Source organism: Adiantum capillus-veneris, chromosome 22, assembly GCF_014529385.1.
Source record: "Adiantum capillus-veneris isolate H3 chromosome 22, ASM1452938v2, whole genome shotgun sequence".
In the NCBI taxonomy this organism is placed as follows: domain Eukaryota; kingdom Viridiplantae; phylum Streptophyta; class Polypodiopsida; order Polypodiales; family Pteridaceae; genus Adiantum; species Adiantum capillus-veneris.
The window spans coordinates 86,837,039-86,857,068 of NC_140952.1; the positions used below are offsets into that span (position 1 = coordinate 86,837,039).

The following is a 20,030-nucleotide window of genomic DNA, read 5'->3' on the forward strand; positions in this document are numbered from 1 at the left end:
ATGGAGCTTTGGGAATGGATTAGTCAATTTCACTTGGTACAGGGTTTAATTACAATAAGATCATCAACCTTCAATATGCCACTTCTCCTTCTTAATACAAGAGATGATGCACAATTATTAGCTGGGGAAAGCAACTCCTTAAGGTATACCTTTCACTGATCTCATAGATAAGCAGGCTACAAATTCATGTAAGATCACTCGTCGCTGCCTTAGCTAAACCAAACGTATGCTGATATATCCCGTTATTTGGCTGCTTAAAACTGGTCTTCATTAATGTGGGTTATGCAAACATTGATGAATATAAACATTGCTTAATTAAAATGTGAAAATGTGTTTCAAAATTTGCTGAAAATTAAATCTTTAGGAATGCTGAAAATGTGATTCAAAATTTGCAGGAGGTTGCACAGCTGACGCAATTAGGATTAATTAAAGAATCAATATTAATGATCAGCTGTAGCTAGGTAACTATCAAAAACTGACGAAACTTGCTTTTGCAGTCTTCTTCCTGATCTGGGGAAACTCATCGAGTCATCTGATCAACGTGTGGCACAATTCCAGCTAGCTTCCTGGCTCTCTTTCACTGCACGAGTATCCAAATACAAAGTCAAAACGATTTTCATTGGCTTAGATCCGAACCGCAAGCAATTTAGGTCAAAATTACGTTATGATTAATATTATATAGTCGAACCTGTCTTCATTCTAAGGACTTGGATCCCGTCGATCTGTCGAACTCTCGTTTCGCCGTCGAGCTTGAGCTTCAGTGTACAGTTCATCCGCGAGCTGAATGATATCCGGCTGCCTGCCAACGGGTCGACAAGGCGCGGGCCTATAAACTGGACTCAATATACTGGTCGTCGTTGCGGGAATATACAGGCCGCGAATATTATTATACGGGTTCTGTGTTGGAGGCCTCATATTGGCTTCCATGAATCGATCTTGAGGAAGCCAATAATCAACGTGATCTGCTCTTTGAACTAGCTGATTCTGTACGTCTGTCGATGCTTGATGAGAAGGGAGGATTGTATCATGTACACTTTGCCTTCGGGGGTTCTGTGTTGGACCGCCAAGGCTAGCTGACGTTGGATTCATAATGGCTTCCATGAATTGTTCTTGAGGAAGCCGATTAACGTGATTACGCAGTGGAACATGCTCGTTTGCGCCAGCAGTACTGGCGCGAATAGTCTCGTTTTGCATCATGGCCGTGCCTTGATTGTACAAGCTCTGTCGATGTCGATGTCGATGTCTGCAGAATAGTAAACAAAAACGTGCTTCATTCGCTCCGAACATTAATCAAACGAACCAACCAACCAAACGAACCTGTCCGTATAATTGTTCTGCTGGAGCGGCGTAGTACGTCTTCGCTCGAGATCAGGACGTTGTTGAAAGGGGGACAATACACCGTTCTGAGGATCCGCAATCCAGCGGCGCGCCCGTGGATCAGGTAATGGAGTCCGTCGAGCATATAACTCAATTGATGGGGCCCTCGATATTATATTACTACCAGCGGTAGCTGGGTATGAAACTGGTCGAGTTTGCTGTGGCTGGGGCCGGGACTGAGGCCTAATTGGCGCGCGATGTCGATGCTGGAGGCCTGCACTAGCGGGACCAAATCGCGACTGAACTTCGACTGGCGGATTAGCAGTAAAGTATCGATCAGGACGCGGAGCGTAAAGATGTTGATGACCACGCGCCAAGCTCTGTTGCAACAGAGCCATAAAGTTTTCAGAAGGTACTGCCGGACCCTGATTTAACAGAAAAGTTTTCAACATTAGCAGCAAGCCATTGATGATACAGAGCAGCGTCATTACCAGCAAAAGTCTAGTTATAATATGGTTGAAGAGTCACCTGAGCAGAGAATTGAATGAACTGAGGCTCGTTACGGCCAGGAGTGCCAGGCGGATATAAATTAGCAGCCGAATGGGGTGGAGGAAGGGGCGAACGGAGAGGATTAATACCGTCCTGCGCCTGCTCCTGTGACCGTGCCCTCGCACTGGCCCTCGCAGGGTCTACCAGATGGCGATTGTATTCCTGTGTGCTGCTCGCCGCTTGACGTCGACGTCTCTGTGTGCGACGGCCCTTAGTTCCTCGGCGCAGAAAATGGAGAGGATCAATACCGTCCTGGGCCGGGGCCGTTTGACGTCGACGTCTCTGTGTGCGACGGCCCGTAATTCCCGGGCACAGAAAATGGAGAGGATCATTAATACGTCTCTGTGTGCGAGGGCTCGTAATTCTCGGGCTGCCAGGGGTGAGGTCGCTCTGTAACTGTGCTTGTCTACCCCCTTGTAATAATTCGGCAGCAGCCGAGCTGGTACTGGCCTGCGGATCACTAACGGGAACGACGTTGAGATCGATGTCGAACATCTTGCGCTTACCTTTAATGTCTACATTATCGCGCCTCAGAGGCTGCTCAGGATGCGAAACAGGCAGTGCTTGGAGATCATTTACACCAATTTCAGGATGCGGCTGCTCGCCTTGACGTAGATCTTCACCATCGACACGACTCTGATGACCTTCAATGGCTTCCTCGTCGGTGCGAGGTGGCTGCTCACCTTCGCTCCTCTCGTCTACGTCGTATCCAGTGCTCGCCATAGCCAAAGCTCGCTTTCTTCCGTACTCAGGAGTCGGGACTTTCAAATGCACAAACTTCTCTTCCCAACGGAACTATTTCAAGAAACCCGGTGAGGCAACGTGCCAGACCTGGACTTTTAACTTTGTAGGACTTTTAACTTTTGAAGGGCATGGTACTAACGGGAGGCCTAATAAGAGCGCATTCGCACACAAGCGAGGGCAGAGTTTTCATGCGCTCAGCAAGTTTGTTGCTTTGTGAGTTAGGAAATCTGCGATGAAATTTTCTCTTCCGTTTTAGGCAGAGTTAGCCCTAGCAAGGATGAGTTTCCAGATATGGACAAAGTGGCATGACGGAAGGGAAACACTGCGTTCGGGGCGTGCGAAATGTACCTAAGGAAAAGTAGGATGATTCTAAGGACTAAGTAACACCTATATTTAAGAAGGGCAGGCAATGGGATCCAAGGCGGAGAAGCCCACGCACGAAAGCCGAGAAGATCACAGCTCCAAAATCAAATCAAAAACTAAACCTGGACAGCCTGGGAAATGCATTTTATTTTATAATATTCGGTTGTAAAACGGGGTACGAGTACACAATGCGTATGTAGGTGAAGTGGTTAGCCTATGTAACCCTAAACTCGGACGGCCAGGTCCTGGGTTCAAATCGCCCCACCATGCCTCGTTTTTTACGATGGCCATGTTTAATGCACCTCGCCTTTTTTACAGCGTGCCTCCTTTTTCCTGTTGGCCGGGTTTAGTGCGCCTCGAGATCCCGCCCCCCACAGCCCCGAGCGTCGATCCCATTACTCCACCGTGCATTTAATATGGGTGTCATTTAGTCCAAAGGATTATAGAGGCATCGTTATAGTCATGTGACGGAAAGTTTTGCTGCAGTGGTTAAATTTCACTCACATATGGTAGTTTACGCGTGCTAGATAGACAATAATTGCCCATAACTTCTAAGAGCCGAGTCGCCCCAGCACCAGCAGGGTTAACAACAAATTACCAAAACTCTGGTCGCACCCACAGATTCTTCATAAAGATCTCAAAAAACCTGCTGAAAAGTGGAGCTGGAGTTCGCTACCTCATTGGTCGAAGATGGCGATAGTCACGGTGGGTCGTTGTAGGCCAAAAAATAGCTTAGCCCCCTCCTTTTTCAAAGTGCTAGTAGGGCTATCATCTGCGTTCGAGTTCCTTGCCTTCATTGTAGGAGATACCAAATATGGCGAAGTCCTCTTTCCACTACCCCCACTGCCCATGAGTGCGACCCGCCTCTAAGCTCATTGCTTTGATGCTTCACCTGTTAGCATGCCAGTCGGACGCCATTTGGTGTAGTGTATATTGAGGCCCATGTCACACACAATGTCAAAGGGTGTGTGGTCTAGCTCAGAAGACGTGGAGACTCTTGCTTTGAGAGTTCGTGACGGTAGAATATTCGATGGAGGTTCAAGGCAATCATGAAGTGAAAATAAACTCCGACCAAGAAAGACCCACTCTCAAAAACACATATACCCCTAGAGCTACATTTTTTAGAGCAGTCTAGCATGCCAGTCGGACGCCATTTGGTGTAGTGTATATTGAGGCCCATGTCACACACAATGTCAAAGGGTGTGTGGTCTAGCTCAGAAGACGTGGAGCCTCTTGCTTTGAGAGTTCGTGACGGTAGAATATTCGATGGAGGTTCAAGGCAATCATGAAGTGAAAATAAACTCCGACCAAGAAAGACCCACTCTCAAAAACACATATACCCCTAGAGCTACATTTTTTAGAGCAGTTTGGCAATCGAGCAACGAGCTACTCTTTAAAAAAAAATGAGAGCCTCTCGACAAAAACGATGTTCTGCAATCATGTCGATGAAAAATCCATTGTAGAAGGAATAGGAAGTGCAAATTTCTTTAGAAGGAGTAGTCGTGGAAGTAAGGACCCCCTCGATGTATTTTTCATGGAGTTCCTTGTGCAAAGGATATGCCATGGCTGCTTGTAACTTTGATTAATACAATTCAAGCTCAACTAAGCACTTAAAAACAAACACACACACACACATATGACACACATACCCTAATCAAAACTCATGTGTATTAGACTACAACAAATAACTCAACACCAATTACACAAGTCTCTATTGCGAAAATAAAAACCCTAGCTTATTTGCGCACGTTTTCAGTACTTGTTCAGTGGATACAAACCACTAATTTCACGCAATCAATCCTTGATTTCTCACAAAGGCCCAAATACAATGCTGGAGTGGGCCATGGGACTGAACTACTTCACACTAGTAGAAACCATGAAGTGAATTCATAAGAAAGGGGAAAATTACACGTTTTGATAGTATAAGCAAGCAACCCCCCTTAATTGCTTCCCCACCGACAAAGTATTGATGCGTCACTTTTGGGGTCTTTCATAGCTTTGAGCCTTTTTTAGCCCATTTTTTATTGAAAAATGCGAGTAATTTGGAATGAAAAAGACCAAACAAAGTCACATCAATCCCAAATTTAGTGGGATCACTTTGTTTATCACCAAAGGCATGGATGATCGTTAGCTTTCCAGTTTTGACCAGCTTTCAATGTAGAGGCCATGCTCGATAATTTTCACATTTAGGTAGCTTTCACCTCAAGCTCGGGGGGTGCATTACGTAATCATGTAAATGTATAACGTGAGTTCAAAAGGAGGGGTTTTAAAATGCAAAAAAATTAGGGGTAAGGGGTCATTTTGGAAAAAAAATCTAAAATAAGGGTCATTTTATTCATTTTGACATGTTAAAAGAGGGGCTTTTTTAATACCCTGCAAACGCACGTTATATAAGGGGGTACAAAACAGTGAACCCTTTGAGACCTCAAGCAGCTATTTTTGGTTTAAGTGGGTTAGCTTAAAAACACCATGGAAGCATAATACCCATTATCTAAAAGAAGAAGCCATTAGCAGTGCCATCCCCAAGGCCATCACTACCAAATGGAGAAAATTTTAGGATAAGGGAGCTTCAACTTCCACAGTGTAAGAAGCTTGGATAGCATGAGTCATAGACCTCATTCAAGGGTAGACTCATTCTACTGTAGCAACGAGCAAGACGACAATTGAACATTAGGTAACCACAACCTTTGTGAGAGGCATGTGGGTGACAATGCAGCCAAGCACATGAAGTGCACATGCGAGAGCGCGTGTGTGTGTGTGTGTGCGCGCGCAGCAACAGAGAAGATAGAAGAAGAGAGGAGACGCAGGTTTGGGTGGACTCCAAACACAGTAGTGTTAGGGTTATGAGTCATTATTCTTTTATGTAGAATCAATGGTCAATGTTAGTTCCCGGTCAGTCTTCAGCCGCCCAACACTTAGGCGCAACACATTGGGTTTTACCACCCCAACAACCTCCCACTTAAAGGACAATGTGCCTTTAAGCTGGGGTGACAATGTATATATACATACAATACAGGTAGACAATGACCATGATCATCTACTCAATGCCCATGAGTGCCCGACAATGTGCAAACCGCTCTAAAGGTAAGCCCTTTGTCAGAAGATCAACATGATTCTCAGTGGTGTGAATCTTGGCAAGCTGCAACCGCTTCTCCTCAAGCTCCTCACGAATGAAGTGATATTTCACATCCACATGCTTTGTCTTTGCATGAAAGACTGGATTCTTTTCCAATTGTATAGCACTTTGGCTATCACAATGTAACACAGGCATCATTGATTCACAAGTCTCCCACCAGTCGACCAAGCCATATAGCTTCCTTGCAAGATTCTGAAGCTGCAACATATTCAACCTTTGTAGTAGACAAGGTAGCACAATCTTGCAAACGAGATCAACATGAAACTGCACCTACAGAGAATTCATAAACATAGCCTGAAGTGGACCTTCTCTTGTCAAAGTCTTCTGTATAAGCTACATCTGTGTAACCCATTACACATGCTTCCTTTAACATATATTTGCTAACAACTCCCACTGTATCAGGACGTGTAGTAATCATAGCATACATCAAACTCCCAAATGCAGATGAATAATTAGGCACTTGTGCCATTTCAGTCTTTCCTCTTTAGACTTGGGGCAATAATGTTTAGAAAGGTTCACATATGGAGGCAATGGAGTACTCAATGCCTTCCCCTTCTCCATATTGAAACGCTTGAGCACTTAAGCAATGTACTCACATTGAGACAAATATACCAATTTGTTGCATCTGTCTTGCTTAATGCGCATGCCAAGGATATGGCTTGCTTCACCCATGTCTTTTATTTCAAAGTTTGCATGTAACTCTGACTTCAAGGCTGAAATCTCATCCCTGCATTTCTTGGCAATTAACATATCATCCACATAAAGGACCAAAATCAACAAACTACCATCTTTATCTCACTTAGTGTAGAGGCAATGGTCCATATCGCTATGTTTGTAGCCTTGAGAGAGTATGAACGAGTAGAATTTACAATACCACTCCCTTGATGATTGTTTTAGACCATAAAGAGTCTTTTCTAACTGACACACCAAGTCTTCATTTCCCTTCTCAACAAAACCTTCTAGCTGTTGCATATAAACTTCTTCTTCAAGGTCACCATGCAAGAACGTTGTCTTGACATCCATCTGGTCAAGTTCCATGTCGTCTGTAGCAACCAACACAAGTACACACCGCAGAGTAGTCATCTTGAAAACTGGATAAAAGATCTCATCAAAGTGAATACCCTATTTGCTGCTTAAATCCGTTAGCAACAAGTCGTGCCTTGTACTTGGGTTTATTATCATGAGGTGTAATTTTTTGCTTGTACACCCATTTACATGGTAATGCCTTTTTACCTTTAGGCAACCAAACCAACTTCCAAGTTTGCAACAAGTCCATTTCTGATTGCATAGCTTAATTTCTCCCACTTCGCTTTGCCATCCATTGATATGGCTTCCTTATAAGAGGAAGGCTCTCCGCAATCTGTCAACATAATGTCGTCCAATGAGGGAGTAAATCTATCAGGAGGCCTTGAAACTCTTGTAGACCTTTAATAACTGCTTGAGCCGGTTGTCCCTCAACAACATCTTGTAATACAGGAGGATTATGTACTTGTTGTCTGATATTAGGCACTTCAGCCCTATTGTGGACAATTCCATCTTCTTGGAAGATAACTCTCTTGACCTCCATTGTATGCACAAGCTTCTTATGATTCTTTTCTTCATTGAAGTATATGTCATTGTTGGAAACTATCTTTTTAGCTTCAGGATCCCATAACCGAAATCCCATCTCACCATGATTGCCATAGCCAAGAAATATGCATTTCTTTGACTTAGGAGCCAACTAATTGCTTCGAAACTAAACATGGCAGTACGCTTCACAGCCAAAGATTCTAAGATGCTTGTAAGAAGGTGGCTTCACAGACCAAAGCTCTTCAGGTACCTCTCATTTGAAGCCTTGTTAGGATATCTATTAATAAGATGGACAGCAGTTGCTAATGCTTCCACCCAAAATCCATTAGGCAGCTTTGCATTAGACAATCGTAACTTCTCTTGTATGGTACGGCTCATCCTCTCAGCAACACCATTTTGTGGAGGGTTATATGGAGCAGTCAACTCTCTTTTGATGCCTTTGGAATCTCAAAATTTTTGAGAGGCTTTAGTGACATGCTCACCACCATTGTCTGACCTTAAGCGCTTGACTTTCTTGCCAGAGTGATTCTCCACTAATGCCACAAAATTTTGGAAGAACTTCATCCTTCTTCTTGAGAGGATATATCCACACTTTCCTTCAGAAGTTATCAATGAATGTAACAAAGTACAATGAACCTCCCATGGATACTTTGGCATAGGTCTACACACATCACTATGCACTAACTCTAATGGCTCACTTTTTTGAGTGCTTCCCCTTTTGTGTGGTGATTGTGTTTGTTTATCATAAAGACAATGCTCACAAATTGAAACGTCTGAGAAATTGAAGCCAAGAACATAACCAAAACGAGACAAGATTTTCATTCCCTTTTGAGACATATGTCCTAACCAGCGATGCCACAAAGAAACACTTGGCTGCTCGGTTACACAAAATATGTTATAATAATTAATATCTAATATTCCTAAATGATTTTCTCATGTTAAACTGATCATTTAATATGGGGAAGTGCCAGGGAGAAAAAGCTAGAATATTGGTTAAGCTAGCACACCGGCCACTGTAGGGATCCAAAGGAGAGAAAAAAGGGATTCAAAGGGGGGCCATCTGTAAAAGAGCCATGTGCAACAATGGGATTAAAAGACCCTAAGGTTCATCCCATTAAGACTTCCACAACGCTAACTAAGGTTCCAAAATTCAAAGGTTGTGTCCAAAGATCAAATTAAACATTGGGGGAATTGGATGCTTTGTGTGTGTCCGAAAAGTCTTTGGCAATCCCTACATAGGAGGGGGCGAGCCTTGCAAGTAGGGGATGAGAGAGAAACTCACACACACAAGCTGCCTTTACACAAAGGGAATGAGGGACACATGTCAGCTCCCTAGCCCAGATGCCCAAAGGTGTACCCAATTCCTATTGGATGGCCTTGGAGGTGGACCAATGAGAATTAGGCTAGATTAAATCTAGTTTAATTAATTTAAAAACACTTAATAAAAGAACCAATAATAATTAAGCTCTCTAGAAGAATATTGAACAGTCTCCTAAGGGGACCAATGAGTATTCAGCAGCCCAATGGCTTGCCTTATTCCTATTGGCCAGGAGGCAAAGGGGTCCAATGAGAGTTAGTTGAATTAAATTACCTAAAGCTCTCACAAAAGGGGAAAGGGGGACACATGTCAGAAGGCTATCACTTATGCTGCTTAATTATCATTGGCTAAGCCTGGGGAGGTCCAATAGGATGCCAGCAAGAGCAAATAGCAAGAGGGGTCGACCAAGAGAGAGAGAGAGAGAGAGAGCTTATTTTTGCAAGGCATTATCACACACACATTCACACAATCTCATGTGTGAAGTAAATAAGACTCTCTCTCCTTCTCAAGATTTAATGGACTCAAGCTTATCACCTACTCCAAGCTTGTGAGAAGGAAGGCCTACACCAACAACTCTTGGCTTTGTGATGCAAATCCAACCAAGAGCCAAGCTTCAATGCATGCTCATCTCCTCTACCATGCTAATTACTAAGCAAGCTATGCTAATATGAGTGATTATCTGAGGAGATGTACATCTTTCTCGTAAGAATACTCCTTCTTCCTCTCAATCTACTCTCATACCCAGCTACATCTCACCATCTTCGAAGGTGTGTGAGGTCTTGGGTCTGAGACCGTGAGGGAATTGATGTTGTGTGTGATAAGTGTTTTGCGTAGTGCATGAAGTTTCCATCTTCATTGCACTAGATAATATTGAAGGAACACAAGAAATTGTACTGTAAAATGTCTCTCTTGATGGGAGAAACCATAATACAAAGCCTTTTGGAGGGGGGACCTTCTCCATGCAAATCCGGTCCTCAACTGTTGTCAATTGCTTAATTTCTCTCTCTTTTGAAGTATTGTTCATGCTATCTAACTAGGTGTTATGCTTTTTGTTTCTCTCTCCACCCAGGCACTCTTGTTAATCTCATTAGGAATCTATTCTAATGAAATGCTCACTATGTTCATGCTATTTTCCGCTACACACAAGTTACTAGGCCATTAAATGTTACAAATGACATGGTTTTTAACATTGGATACATGTAGCATGTACAAAGTCCTAGACTTTGAACCATGTGCTACCACTAAAGAACCTTTGATAATCTTCCATGAACTATCACCAAATGTGCAGTAATATCCGACGTCATCCAATTGTCTTGTACTAATCAAGCTTTTGGTAATCTTTGGCACATGTCTCACATTCTTGAGCATGAATGAAGAACCATGCTAAAATTTCAGATGCACATCAACCGGACACCAACTATGTCGCAAGCAAAATCATTTCCAACACAAACACGACCTTTACGGGCTACATCATATGTACTAAACTACTCTCTGTGAGGAGTCACATGAAACAATGCACCTGAGTCAAGAACCCAATCCTGTAAAGCATAGTCATCAGTGGCAACCAAAAATGTTGAGTCCATGGAAGATGTGAGATAAATGTCTCCATCAGAATCTTCAACAAAAACATTGTTGATCTCTTCAATCTTTTATATTGCTTTCCTTAGCCTTGTCGTCTTCCTGCTTCTTGTCTTTATCTTTCTCTTGTTTCCACTTCTGACAGTCTTTCTTCATGTGACCCTTTTTGTGACAATGATAGAACTCAATGTCTTTTCGGTCACGTGATTTTCTAGAAGATTTTTCTCTCTGATTCTACTTGCCCTTTTCCTGTGATCGACCACGAACAACGAGAGCATTTCTAGTACCACGAGAAACATCAAGATTCATCCTGCTAACCTCTTCAGTAAGAAAACTACCCTCAACATCAACACATGTTAAACCATCAGGAGGTGCTGAGTTACTTATGGCTGTGCAAAAGTATCCCAACTTTCTGGCAATGTAACTAAGAAGAACATGAAGAACATTGCTTTGACCAAATCGTCAAAATTGAATCCCTGCACAGAAAACTAAGTTCAACTCATTGAGATGGTTTCACATGGGTGTGCCCTCATCGATCTTCAAATCAAATAACCTTTTCAGCCAATAAACATGTGATACTGCACTTTGCTTCTCATATAGGTCACGTAACTTCTTCCATAGCTCATAGCTAGTCTTTTCCATGTTCACATTGAAGTACACATTCTTTGTGACAAAGTCAGCATGATGGTGGACCTCTCAAGCTCATCCAACTCCTCCCAATCATACTCATCCATATCCTCAAGCTTTATCCCCTTCATCTTTATCGGCCGCATCTGCTTCTTTTGAACAAAGACATTGTAAATTTGTTCCTTCCAAAATAGGAAGTTAGTGCCATCTAATTAACTTCTTAATGTTGAACAAAGAGTTCTCCGATGATGAAGCCATCAATCGACAAGGAACAAAAGTGATAGATCCGCTGCACTAAAGAAGATGATAGAAAACCTTAAAAAATTTTACAGAGTCTCCTCTACAAACTGACTTCTGAACCTAAAACAAATGTATACAATGGCTGAAACACTGATCAAAGTGGCTAAAATGGCAAGATAGAATCTCAAAGAACTATCAATGTCAATGTCTCCAAGTCTAGAAAGAGTGTATCTGATCAACTGAACACTGTCAAACGCATACGCATAAAGATGACAACAATGCCAACAATAGCGGGTTAGCAGATGCACACCAATACTGCCCTAACCGCATTAACATACATCCTATGTCGATGTCAACTATGGGATGTTGGGGGCTTGCTCCAAAACCTATATTACCGAAAGGATCTCCACATTTGAAAATCCCCCAGCTCAATAAAACCTTACACGACCCTCAACAATAGGCTTTGCATATTTCCATCACAATACATAAACTGCATAAGATCTTACATTAACGGTGGACAGAAACCCTTTTCTGTAACCATTGTGGCAGTTTGTCTGATTTATCAGACCCTCAAGATCTTACATCAAATATGCATGTGGTAGAGATTGCAGAAAGAGTCTGCAATGAAAACCTGTACATAGAAGAAATGATGAAGGTAGACCACTCTGTTGTCTGAACTAAATATCTCTCAAACCGTGCAAAATTTCCAGAAATTTCCTTCTGCAAAGTTGTAGACCATGCAAAAACAGTTTGGAATCTGCACAAATGGACAAGAAATAAGTTGTTTTTATAGGTCAAAATAGATCTGTAAAAATTTGCAGCTTGTACTTCAGGACCTACATGTAGTTTGAGTGACGTATCTCAAAATTGGTAAAGATTTTGAGAAAGCTTTTTCCTGCAAAGTTGAAGAGGAAAAAAAATCAATCAAGGGTCTTGAGAATCGGCTTGAATGAAGACATTTTGATAGGTCAAAATAAGTCTGCAAAAACGTGCTGCAATTTTTGCTACTTCTCTGTGTGGTTCCCCACTGAGCTCCAATGGTACTCCCAATCCCTGAGATCTGATACCAGTTGAAGTGCACCTATGAGAGTGTTTGTGTGTGTGCAGCAATAGAGAAGATAGAAGAAGAGAGGAGACACAGGTTTGGGTGGACTCCAAACACAATAGTGTTAGGGTTATGAGTCCTTATTCTTTTATGTAGAATTAATTTTCAGTGTTAGTTCCAGGTTAGTCTCAGGCCGCCCCACTTAGGTGCAACACATTGGGCTTTACCACCCCAACAACACAAAGGGAGCCCGCAGAGTCTCTCTTTGATTCATGGGACTGAAGTCCCATCAAGGGTTGTATATTGAAGATGAAGCAGACAGCCGATGGAAGCAAGAAAGTGAAGATACCACACGTCTACAAAGCTTCTCAACTAAGGATCAATGACACCGATCACAAGCACTTTCTTGCTAATTGTAAGTATTTCTAGTGTTGTTTGTAGTGAACACAATGCTTTTGCATGAAGTCTCTAATGTGGAAACTCTGTGGGCATGGTGTTTGGCTTGTGCAAATATTTTTCCATCAACATATATGGAATGGGAGCCTCTGGAGGCACTCTTTGAAACTTTTGAGACTGACTACTTTGAGTTTGGTTCACTGTTATATTCTAGATGCAGTGCGTTGGAGCTTGCAAAACGATCCATCTTCTTCTTTGATGCAGAGTATGTAGTCCCAACAACAAGGAACGAGTACAGGACCTTGAAAGCACTTAGTCCACCAACTCTGATCGACGGTGTTGAAATGTGTGCGCTCTAACTGGGAAGGTGCAGGATCTCTGGTTGTGAGAGTTTGTGATGAGAGTCACACACACTTTAAGAAAAAGCGTTTATGTAAAATCACCAACCCTCTTTCTAAGGATGAATGAAAATCTAAGAGCATTCGTGTGATAGCAAAGTCACAAATTACGAGTCTTTCCTATCGTACTTGGAATTTCCTTGTTTTCATAGTTGAGACTATGATGAGAGGATCACCAAATAACATTCAATTTCACTTTAAAAGGACCATTTAAAAACATTAAAGTTTCATCCATGAAACCTCAATGCTCATACAAGCACAAATCTCAATCAAAACCCAAACCTCTTTCATGGTATCATGTAGCCTCGCCCCAAGTTACATAGTCGTAACATCAAACAACCTTCAAGGCAAAGATTTTTTTATTTGGCAGAGATTTGAGAGCTTCTAAGTTGAAGCCCACACACCATTTTGATAAGGGGAAACCCTAATTCACTCCCTCACAAGCTCAAATATAAGATTACGAAGAGGCAAGACTGTAGCACACATAGATTGGGCAACCATGGAAGCTATTGCACACTAGAAGAAACTTGTAGGTTTTTTCAGTAGAAATCAGCCTTATCTCTCTTCCCCATGGAAATGTGAGCTGATGTGTCAAATTTTGGACCATTTTTCCACTTTGGACCAAAACTAGGCTATTTTTAGCTCATTTTTAACTCATTTTGATGTGAAAAAATCCCAAACGGAGCATAGAAAAAACCCTAAATTTGTGGGATCACTTGCATAAGAATAAAAAGTATAAATAAGCATCATTGTTTTACCAAAATATCATTTTGGATCACTTTCCATGCAATTTTGCAACGGCGCCTGTTAACTGCTGTTTTCGACAGTTTTTGCCCGCATCAGACTTTATAGGTGAGATGAGTGTGCCACAATGAAACACTTGGAATATGTACATTTTTAAACCAAATTAAGCATCTTATCAAGTGAAAAATCACGCAAAGAGGGCACATACATGGCCACGGTTCCCCAGATAGGTATGTACATGATAACGACTGCGGTAGCCGCTCTAGCATATATTACCTAGCATATATCACAATATGTACATGATTGATTTTATTTCCATGCATCAAGAAGTGTCAAAAGTGAGGTGAATGTTTTTAGTTCACACTATGTACCTGCCACGACACAACATCCACCCCCTCTGAACCTGCACATCCTCTAGTATGCGCCAACTTGATTGCTTCTTTGTTTTCATACACCTCGATTGTAAACATCTAATTAGAGGTGAATGTTTTTAGTTCACACTATGTACTTGCCACGACACAACATCCACCCCCTCTGAACGTGCACATCCTCTAGTATGTGCCAACTTGATTATTTCTTTGTTTTCATACACCTCGATTGTAAACATCTAATGAGAGACAACGAGAACATAGTTCCCACTTGAATCATATGGAAAGAATACAAATTTTTTTTCGTAATAGAACAATCATATGGTAAGAAATACATTCCCTAATTGATAGATACGATTACTGGGATATACATCAAGAACATCAAAGCATTTCCCTCTATCGAAGGGCATATAAATACTCAAACAAAGTCCATAAGTCCTCCTCCCTCATATGGTAACATTAGAAAGTCCAACATATGCCACATAGCATGAATTTATATTGAATTTGCGTCACCCCCTCTAGTATCCAAGATTTCAACATGCATCCCTGAATCATCAAGCTCCATATTCTCCATTACCTCATTTCCTGCCTCATAAGCTACACACATAACTTCTCTTACATGCATGAAATAATGTAAAACCTCATCCAAGAATATCATAAGATCTAACTCATGCTCATCTCCTTCTTTTTTTAGGTCACATACCTCATCGTACTTTTGGAAACCTCTATCATAAGGAGCTTGAAATTCCTCCAAAACATCATCTAAAAGAGCCATAAGCTCCATGTCCTCCTATTTTTGTTGTCCCAATTCATGACATGACTGATATCTTTTAGAATCTTTGTTGTTATAAGTGGCATGGAAACCATCCAAAGCTTCATCCAAAAGATACATAAGATCCTCTTCAATGGGACCCCGGGCGATTCACTAAGTGTCATAATAACTAATATCTAATTATCCTAAATGATTTTCTCATGTTAAACTGATCATTTAATATGGGGAAGTACTAGGGGAGGAAAAGCTAGATTATTAGTAAGGCTAGCAGATTGGTCACAGTAGGGATCCAAAGGAGGGAAAATAGGGATGCAAAGGGGACCATCTGTAGAAGAGCAATGTGCAAGCAATGGGCTTCAAAGACTTAAGGTTCATCTTATTAAGACCTCCAAAATGCTAAGGTTCCAAAGTTCAAAGGTCAAGTCCAATGGTCATTGCTTAGGAAAATTCGATGCTTGGTAGAGTGCAAAAAGTCTTCAAAGACTCCTAAAGAGGAGGGGGCGATCCCTGTTTGTAGGGGATGAGAGAGAATCACACACACACTCTCTCTCAGGATCCCTTTACACAAAGGAAATAGGGGACACATGTTAGCTCCCTAGCCTAGTTGCCCCCAAGGTGCCTTCAAATCCTATTGGATGGACATAGAGGTGGACCAATGAGAATTAGGCTAGTGTACATTTAGTTTAATTCATTTTAAAACACTTGGTAAAAGAACCAATAGAATTAAGCTCTCTAGAAGACTATTGGACAGTATCCCAAGGCATTAGGAGATTTCGGAGGTCATTTGGAGGGCCTTCTAAGAAATTCTATTTCTCTCTCTAGAAAAAGTTCTTAAAATATACTGCACTTGTTGCGTACATCCAAAAGGACAATTAAACACTCTGAAAAGTGAACCTAACTTTTCAAAAATCCTTGAAAATGGTCACTTTTTCATTCAATTCTTGTGTCGTTTTCATGAAGTACACGACGCTCATTCAATATAGCTTCCGTCATCATTGAAATTAAAAAATCACAAAATTATCAGTTGATGTTAGAATTCAAAGTTTTTGCTACCATCAATGTGTTCAAAATGACCAAAAACATAAAAAACGTCTATCTACTTGCCTCAATCTGACAGTCAGAGAGGGAGAAATTGTCAAAATATCTTTAAAAAGGAGATTTTGCCTCACGGCACGCGAGGGGCCATCTGGAAAATTCCAAATGGCCCTCCGCGCATCGTGAGGCAAAAATTTAAAAAAATGGATTACGGCGCGTAGAGGGTCATCTAGAAATCTCCAAACGGTCCCTCACGCGCCATGATCCAAAATCCCCTTTTTAGGGGTTTTTTGGCGATTTCTCCCTCTCCGGGTGTAAGATTGAAGCAAGTAGATATGCATTTTTTAGGTTTTTGGACGTTCCGGACGCATTGGTGGTGTCAAAAGCCTCAAATTCCAACACCAATTGACAATTTTGTGATTTTTTAAAATTTCAATGATGACAAAAGCCATATTAAATGAGCGGCGCCTACCTCATGAAAAAGACATTCACATTGAATGAAAAGGCGTCCGTTTGCAAGTACCACTGACATCTTTTTTATATTTTTCTCAATATCAATCTATTTTTCTACGTATGTAAGCTCTTCTTTCATTGGAGGAGCTCTTTTTCCTCTCTCTCTCTTCTAAAATGCCCTCCAAAAGACCTCCGAAATCTCCTAATGGGGTCCAATGAGCATTAATTAGCAGCCCAATGGCTTGCCTAATTCCTATTGGCCAAAAGACAAAGGGGTCCAATGAGAATTTAATTTCATTAATTAAATACCTAAATCTCTCACAAAAGGGAAAAGGGGGACACATGTCAAAAGTCTATCACTTATGCTTCTCAATTATCATTGGCTAAGCTTTGTAGGGTCCAATGGGGTGGTGCCAGCATGAGTAAAAATCCAAGAGGGGTCGACCAAGAGAGGGGGGGACTGATTTTGGCAAGGCATTATCACATACACACTCAATCACTCTCATGTGTGAAGCAAGAATACTCTCTCTCCTTCTCAAGCTTTAATGGAAAGCTCATCATCTACTCCAAGCTTTCAAGAAGGGAGGCCTACACCAACAACTCTTGGCTTTGTGATGCAAATCCAACCAAGAGCCATGCTGTAATGCATGATCATCTCATGCTACCATTGTAATTACTAAGCTATGGTAAGCTATTATGAGTGATTATGTGAGGAGATATACTTCTTCCTCATAAGAATAATCCTCCTTCCTCTCAATCTAATCTCATACCCCACTAGCTCTCACCATCTTTGAAGATGTGTGAGGTCTTTGGTCTGAGATTGTGAGGGAATTGATGTGGTGTTTTATAAGTGTGTGCATGGTGCTTGAAGCTTCCATCTTCATTGCACCAGCAAGTTATTAAAGGAACACAAAGTATTGTATTGTAAAATGTCTCCCTTGATGGGGAAAACCTATAATACAAAGCCTTTTGGAGAGAGGACCAGCTCCATGAAAATCTAGTCCTCAACTGTTGTCAATAGCTTAATTTCTCTCTCTTTTGAAGTATTGTTCATGCCTATCTAACTAAGTGTTATGCTTTTTTGTTGCTCTCTATACCAAGCACTCTTGCTATACTCATTAGGAATCTAATCTAATGAAATGCTCACTATGTTTATGCTATTTACCGCTACATACAAGTTACTAGGCCATTAAATGTTACATTGGTATCAGGGCACAAGGTTTCTCTTTTCTTGCTCAAGAAGGGAGGTCCTCAAGCTAGCTATAAATGGTTGGTATTATTAATTGCAATTGAGTAATTAGAATAGGGATTTTTCAGCCTTGCAGTGTGTCTCCTTCGTGCAGATAACGAGGCATCACCATCAAGAGCTATGGTCTTAGTAGTGGAGTCCTACAGGGCTTGCCTACGGCTAACCACTATTGAGCTATTAGAAGCTTGACAGGAGCCGACATTGTTTTGGTGTTGAAAGACCCTCTCTTCTATTCCTTGCAACTAATGATATTCGAGCCACGGGTACAAGAGCTTGAGTGCTTTTCTAGAGGGGCAAAGAGGAGTAGCAACTAGGGCTTGAAGTGTCAAAATACACCTAAAAAAGTTTACACCTAAAAGTTGTTAGAATGACTGACAATAGTAAAGAGAGTAAAATTAATGTCGATAACTTTGATTTCTCTAATGAGCAGGCTACTAATGATGCCCCTATGCTTGTTAACTACCTTGTTTCTAGGCTTCAACAAGCCATGGTCAATCAATCCCTTCAAAGTGAAGTGCAATGGCAGCTATGTGCTAATGGGATTCTCCAAACTCCCCATCATGAAGAGAGAGTACCTAGGAAGCCTCCTTGTGAGACTTCCAAAAGAGGCCTCTCTCCGATTCGGAAAGAAGAAGAGGATCCGTAAGAAGGGCTCAAAAATCTACTACTTGAGGATGCATCTCCTTCTCAAAGGAGAACTCAAGATCCCCCACCGAAAGAGCGAGAAAGAAGTGAGTCTCTTGCCACCTCATTGGAGATGGCTCCACGAAGACGGCGGGCAAAACACTCTCCATCACCACACACTTTGCACACCATAATTCAAAGAGAGATGATAGAAAATAAGAGAAGAAAAAGGCGAGAAAGACGTCACCCTCTTCTCTATCTTCTTCATCCAATTCCTCTTATGAATAAAGTGATGGTGCAGACAAGGAGGAACAAGGCAAGAAAAAGGGGAGAAAGAGATCACCCTCTTCTCCATCTTCCTCAAATTCTTCATTCTCTGAAGAAAATGATGGTGCAACTTTTGAACCACCAAATAGAAGAGGCCATGCCGCGTGGAAGAGGTCGTCCAAGCTCAAGAAGTTCAAAGAGGGAGGAAAGAACATAGGCTCTTTCCTTACCTATGATGGCACCTTTGGTGCTACAGACAAAGTCTTGGCCTTCATTCAACAATTTGATGCGACGTTTGGAGATGAGGGCTTCACGGATTCCTCTAAGCTACACCATGTAGCTATGCATTTTCAAAAAATTTCCAGGAAATGTTGGTCTAGTCTAGGGCAAACGGTGAAGCTCCACGAACATGGAAAGCTTTAAGAGCTTCCGTCATGAAGCAGTTTTTGGCTAATGATGCCAAAGACAAAGTACTCACCGAATGGCGAAGCTTGAAGCTCTATCCCTATGAATCTATTCACAAATATGTAAACAAGTTTTGGGAATTACATCTCAAAGCCACTGTCTTCAAAAATATGGGATTTAGAGAGAAAAAACAACAATTTTGTGCAGGTCTAACTAAAGATATGATGGAGTATGTCAACTCCAAAAGGCCATGCACCATATTTGCGGTCACACATGCGCGAGAACACCTTCTTGCCGTCATCATCCATGATGATGCCGCCGCAGAAGTCGACGGAGTAAGGCAAGCCCTCTAGCCGGTGACGTGTGAACCTGGGTGTCCCGGCAGGGGTCTCTAGCGGTGTGTCGATGGGGGTACGGACGTCAGGTGTCTCCACCGACGTCTGGGCCCCGAAGCGAGGAGTGTCCAGTGGGGTGGCTCCTGGCGGAGTAGGTAGAGGTGTGTAGCTGCTAGAACAGTGAGCCGTGCAAAACCTAGCGTAGATGGCGATGCTGTGGCTGGTGTGGGGGCGGGCAAAGAAGGGGAGGGTAAAGAGCCTCGTCGAACACGAGGCGGTGTGGAGGCATCGGTGGCGGAATCCCCACAACAACCGCCACCGCCACCACTAGAGCGCCGGTGTCTAGACGAGTGTGAAGCTCGTCTCGTCGACGCCGAAGCTTCGGAGCGCGCCGAATGCTCCGAAAGAGAGGGAGATGCGGATGGAGTAGGAGCGCGTGATGATGCGCCAGAGCGATGACACTCCACGTACCACTGTCTCTACTGCAGTGACAAAGAA

At 42.2% G+C, this 20,030-nt stretch overlaps 1 protein-coding gene across 2 annotated transcripts; it reads right to left on the bottom strand.

Moving 5' to 3' along the window:
* Positions 1-301: 301 nt before the first annotated feature.
* On the bottom strand, positions 302-2,693 carry LOC147429724 (uncharacterized). Of its 2 annotated transcripts, XM_086495284.1 has the most exons (5): positions 1,846-2,693; positions 1,318-1,742; positions 893-1,243; positions 689-795; positions 302-580 (listed from the first exon to the last, which is right to left on the bottom strand). In XM_086495284.1, exons 1-5 carry the CDS (start codon positions 2,587-2,589, stop codon positions 537-539), a joined length of 1,671 nt encoding a protein of 556 aa, XP_086351410.1. In that variant the 5' UTR covers positions 2,590-2,693; the 3' UTR covers positions 302-536. The 2 variants fall into 2 exon arrangements, with proteins under 2 accessions (XP_086351410.1, XP_086351409.1); XM_086495283.1 differs by having other exon boundaries at positions 689-1,243; positions 1,846-2,691.
* Positions 2,694-20,030: the final 17,337 nt, after the last annotated feature.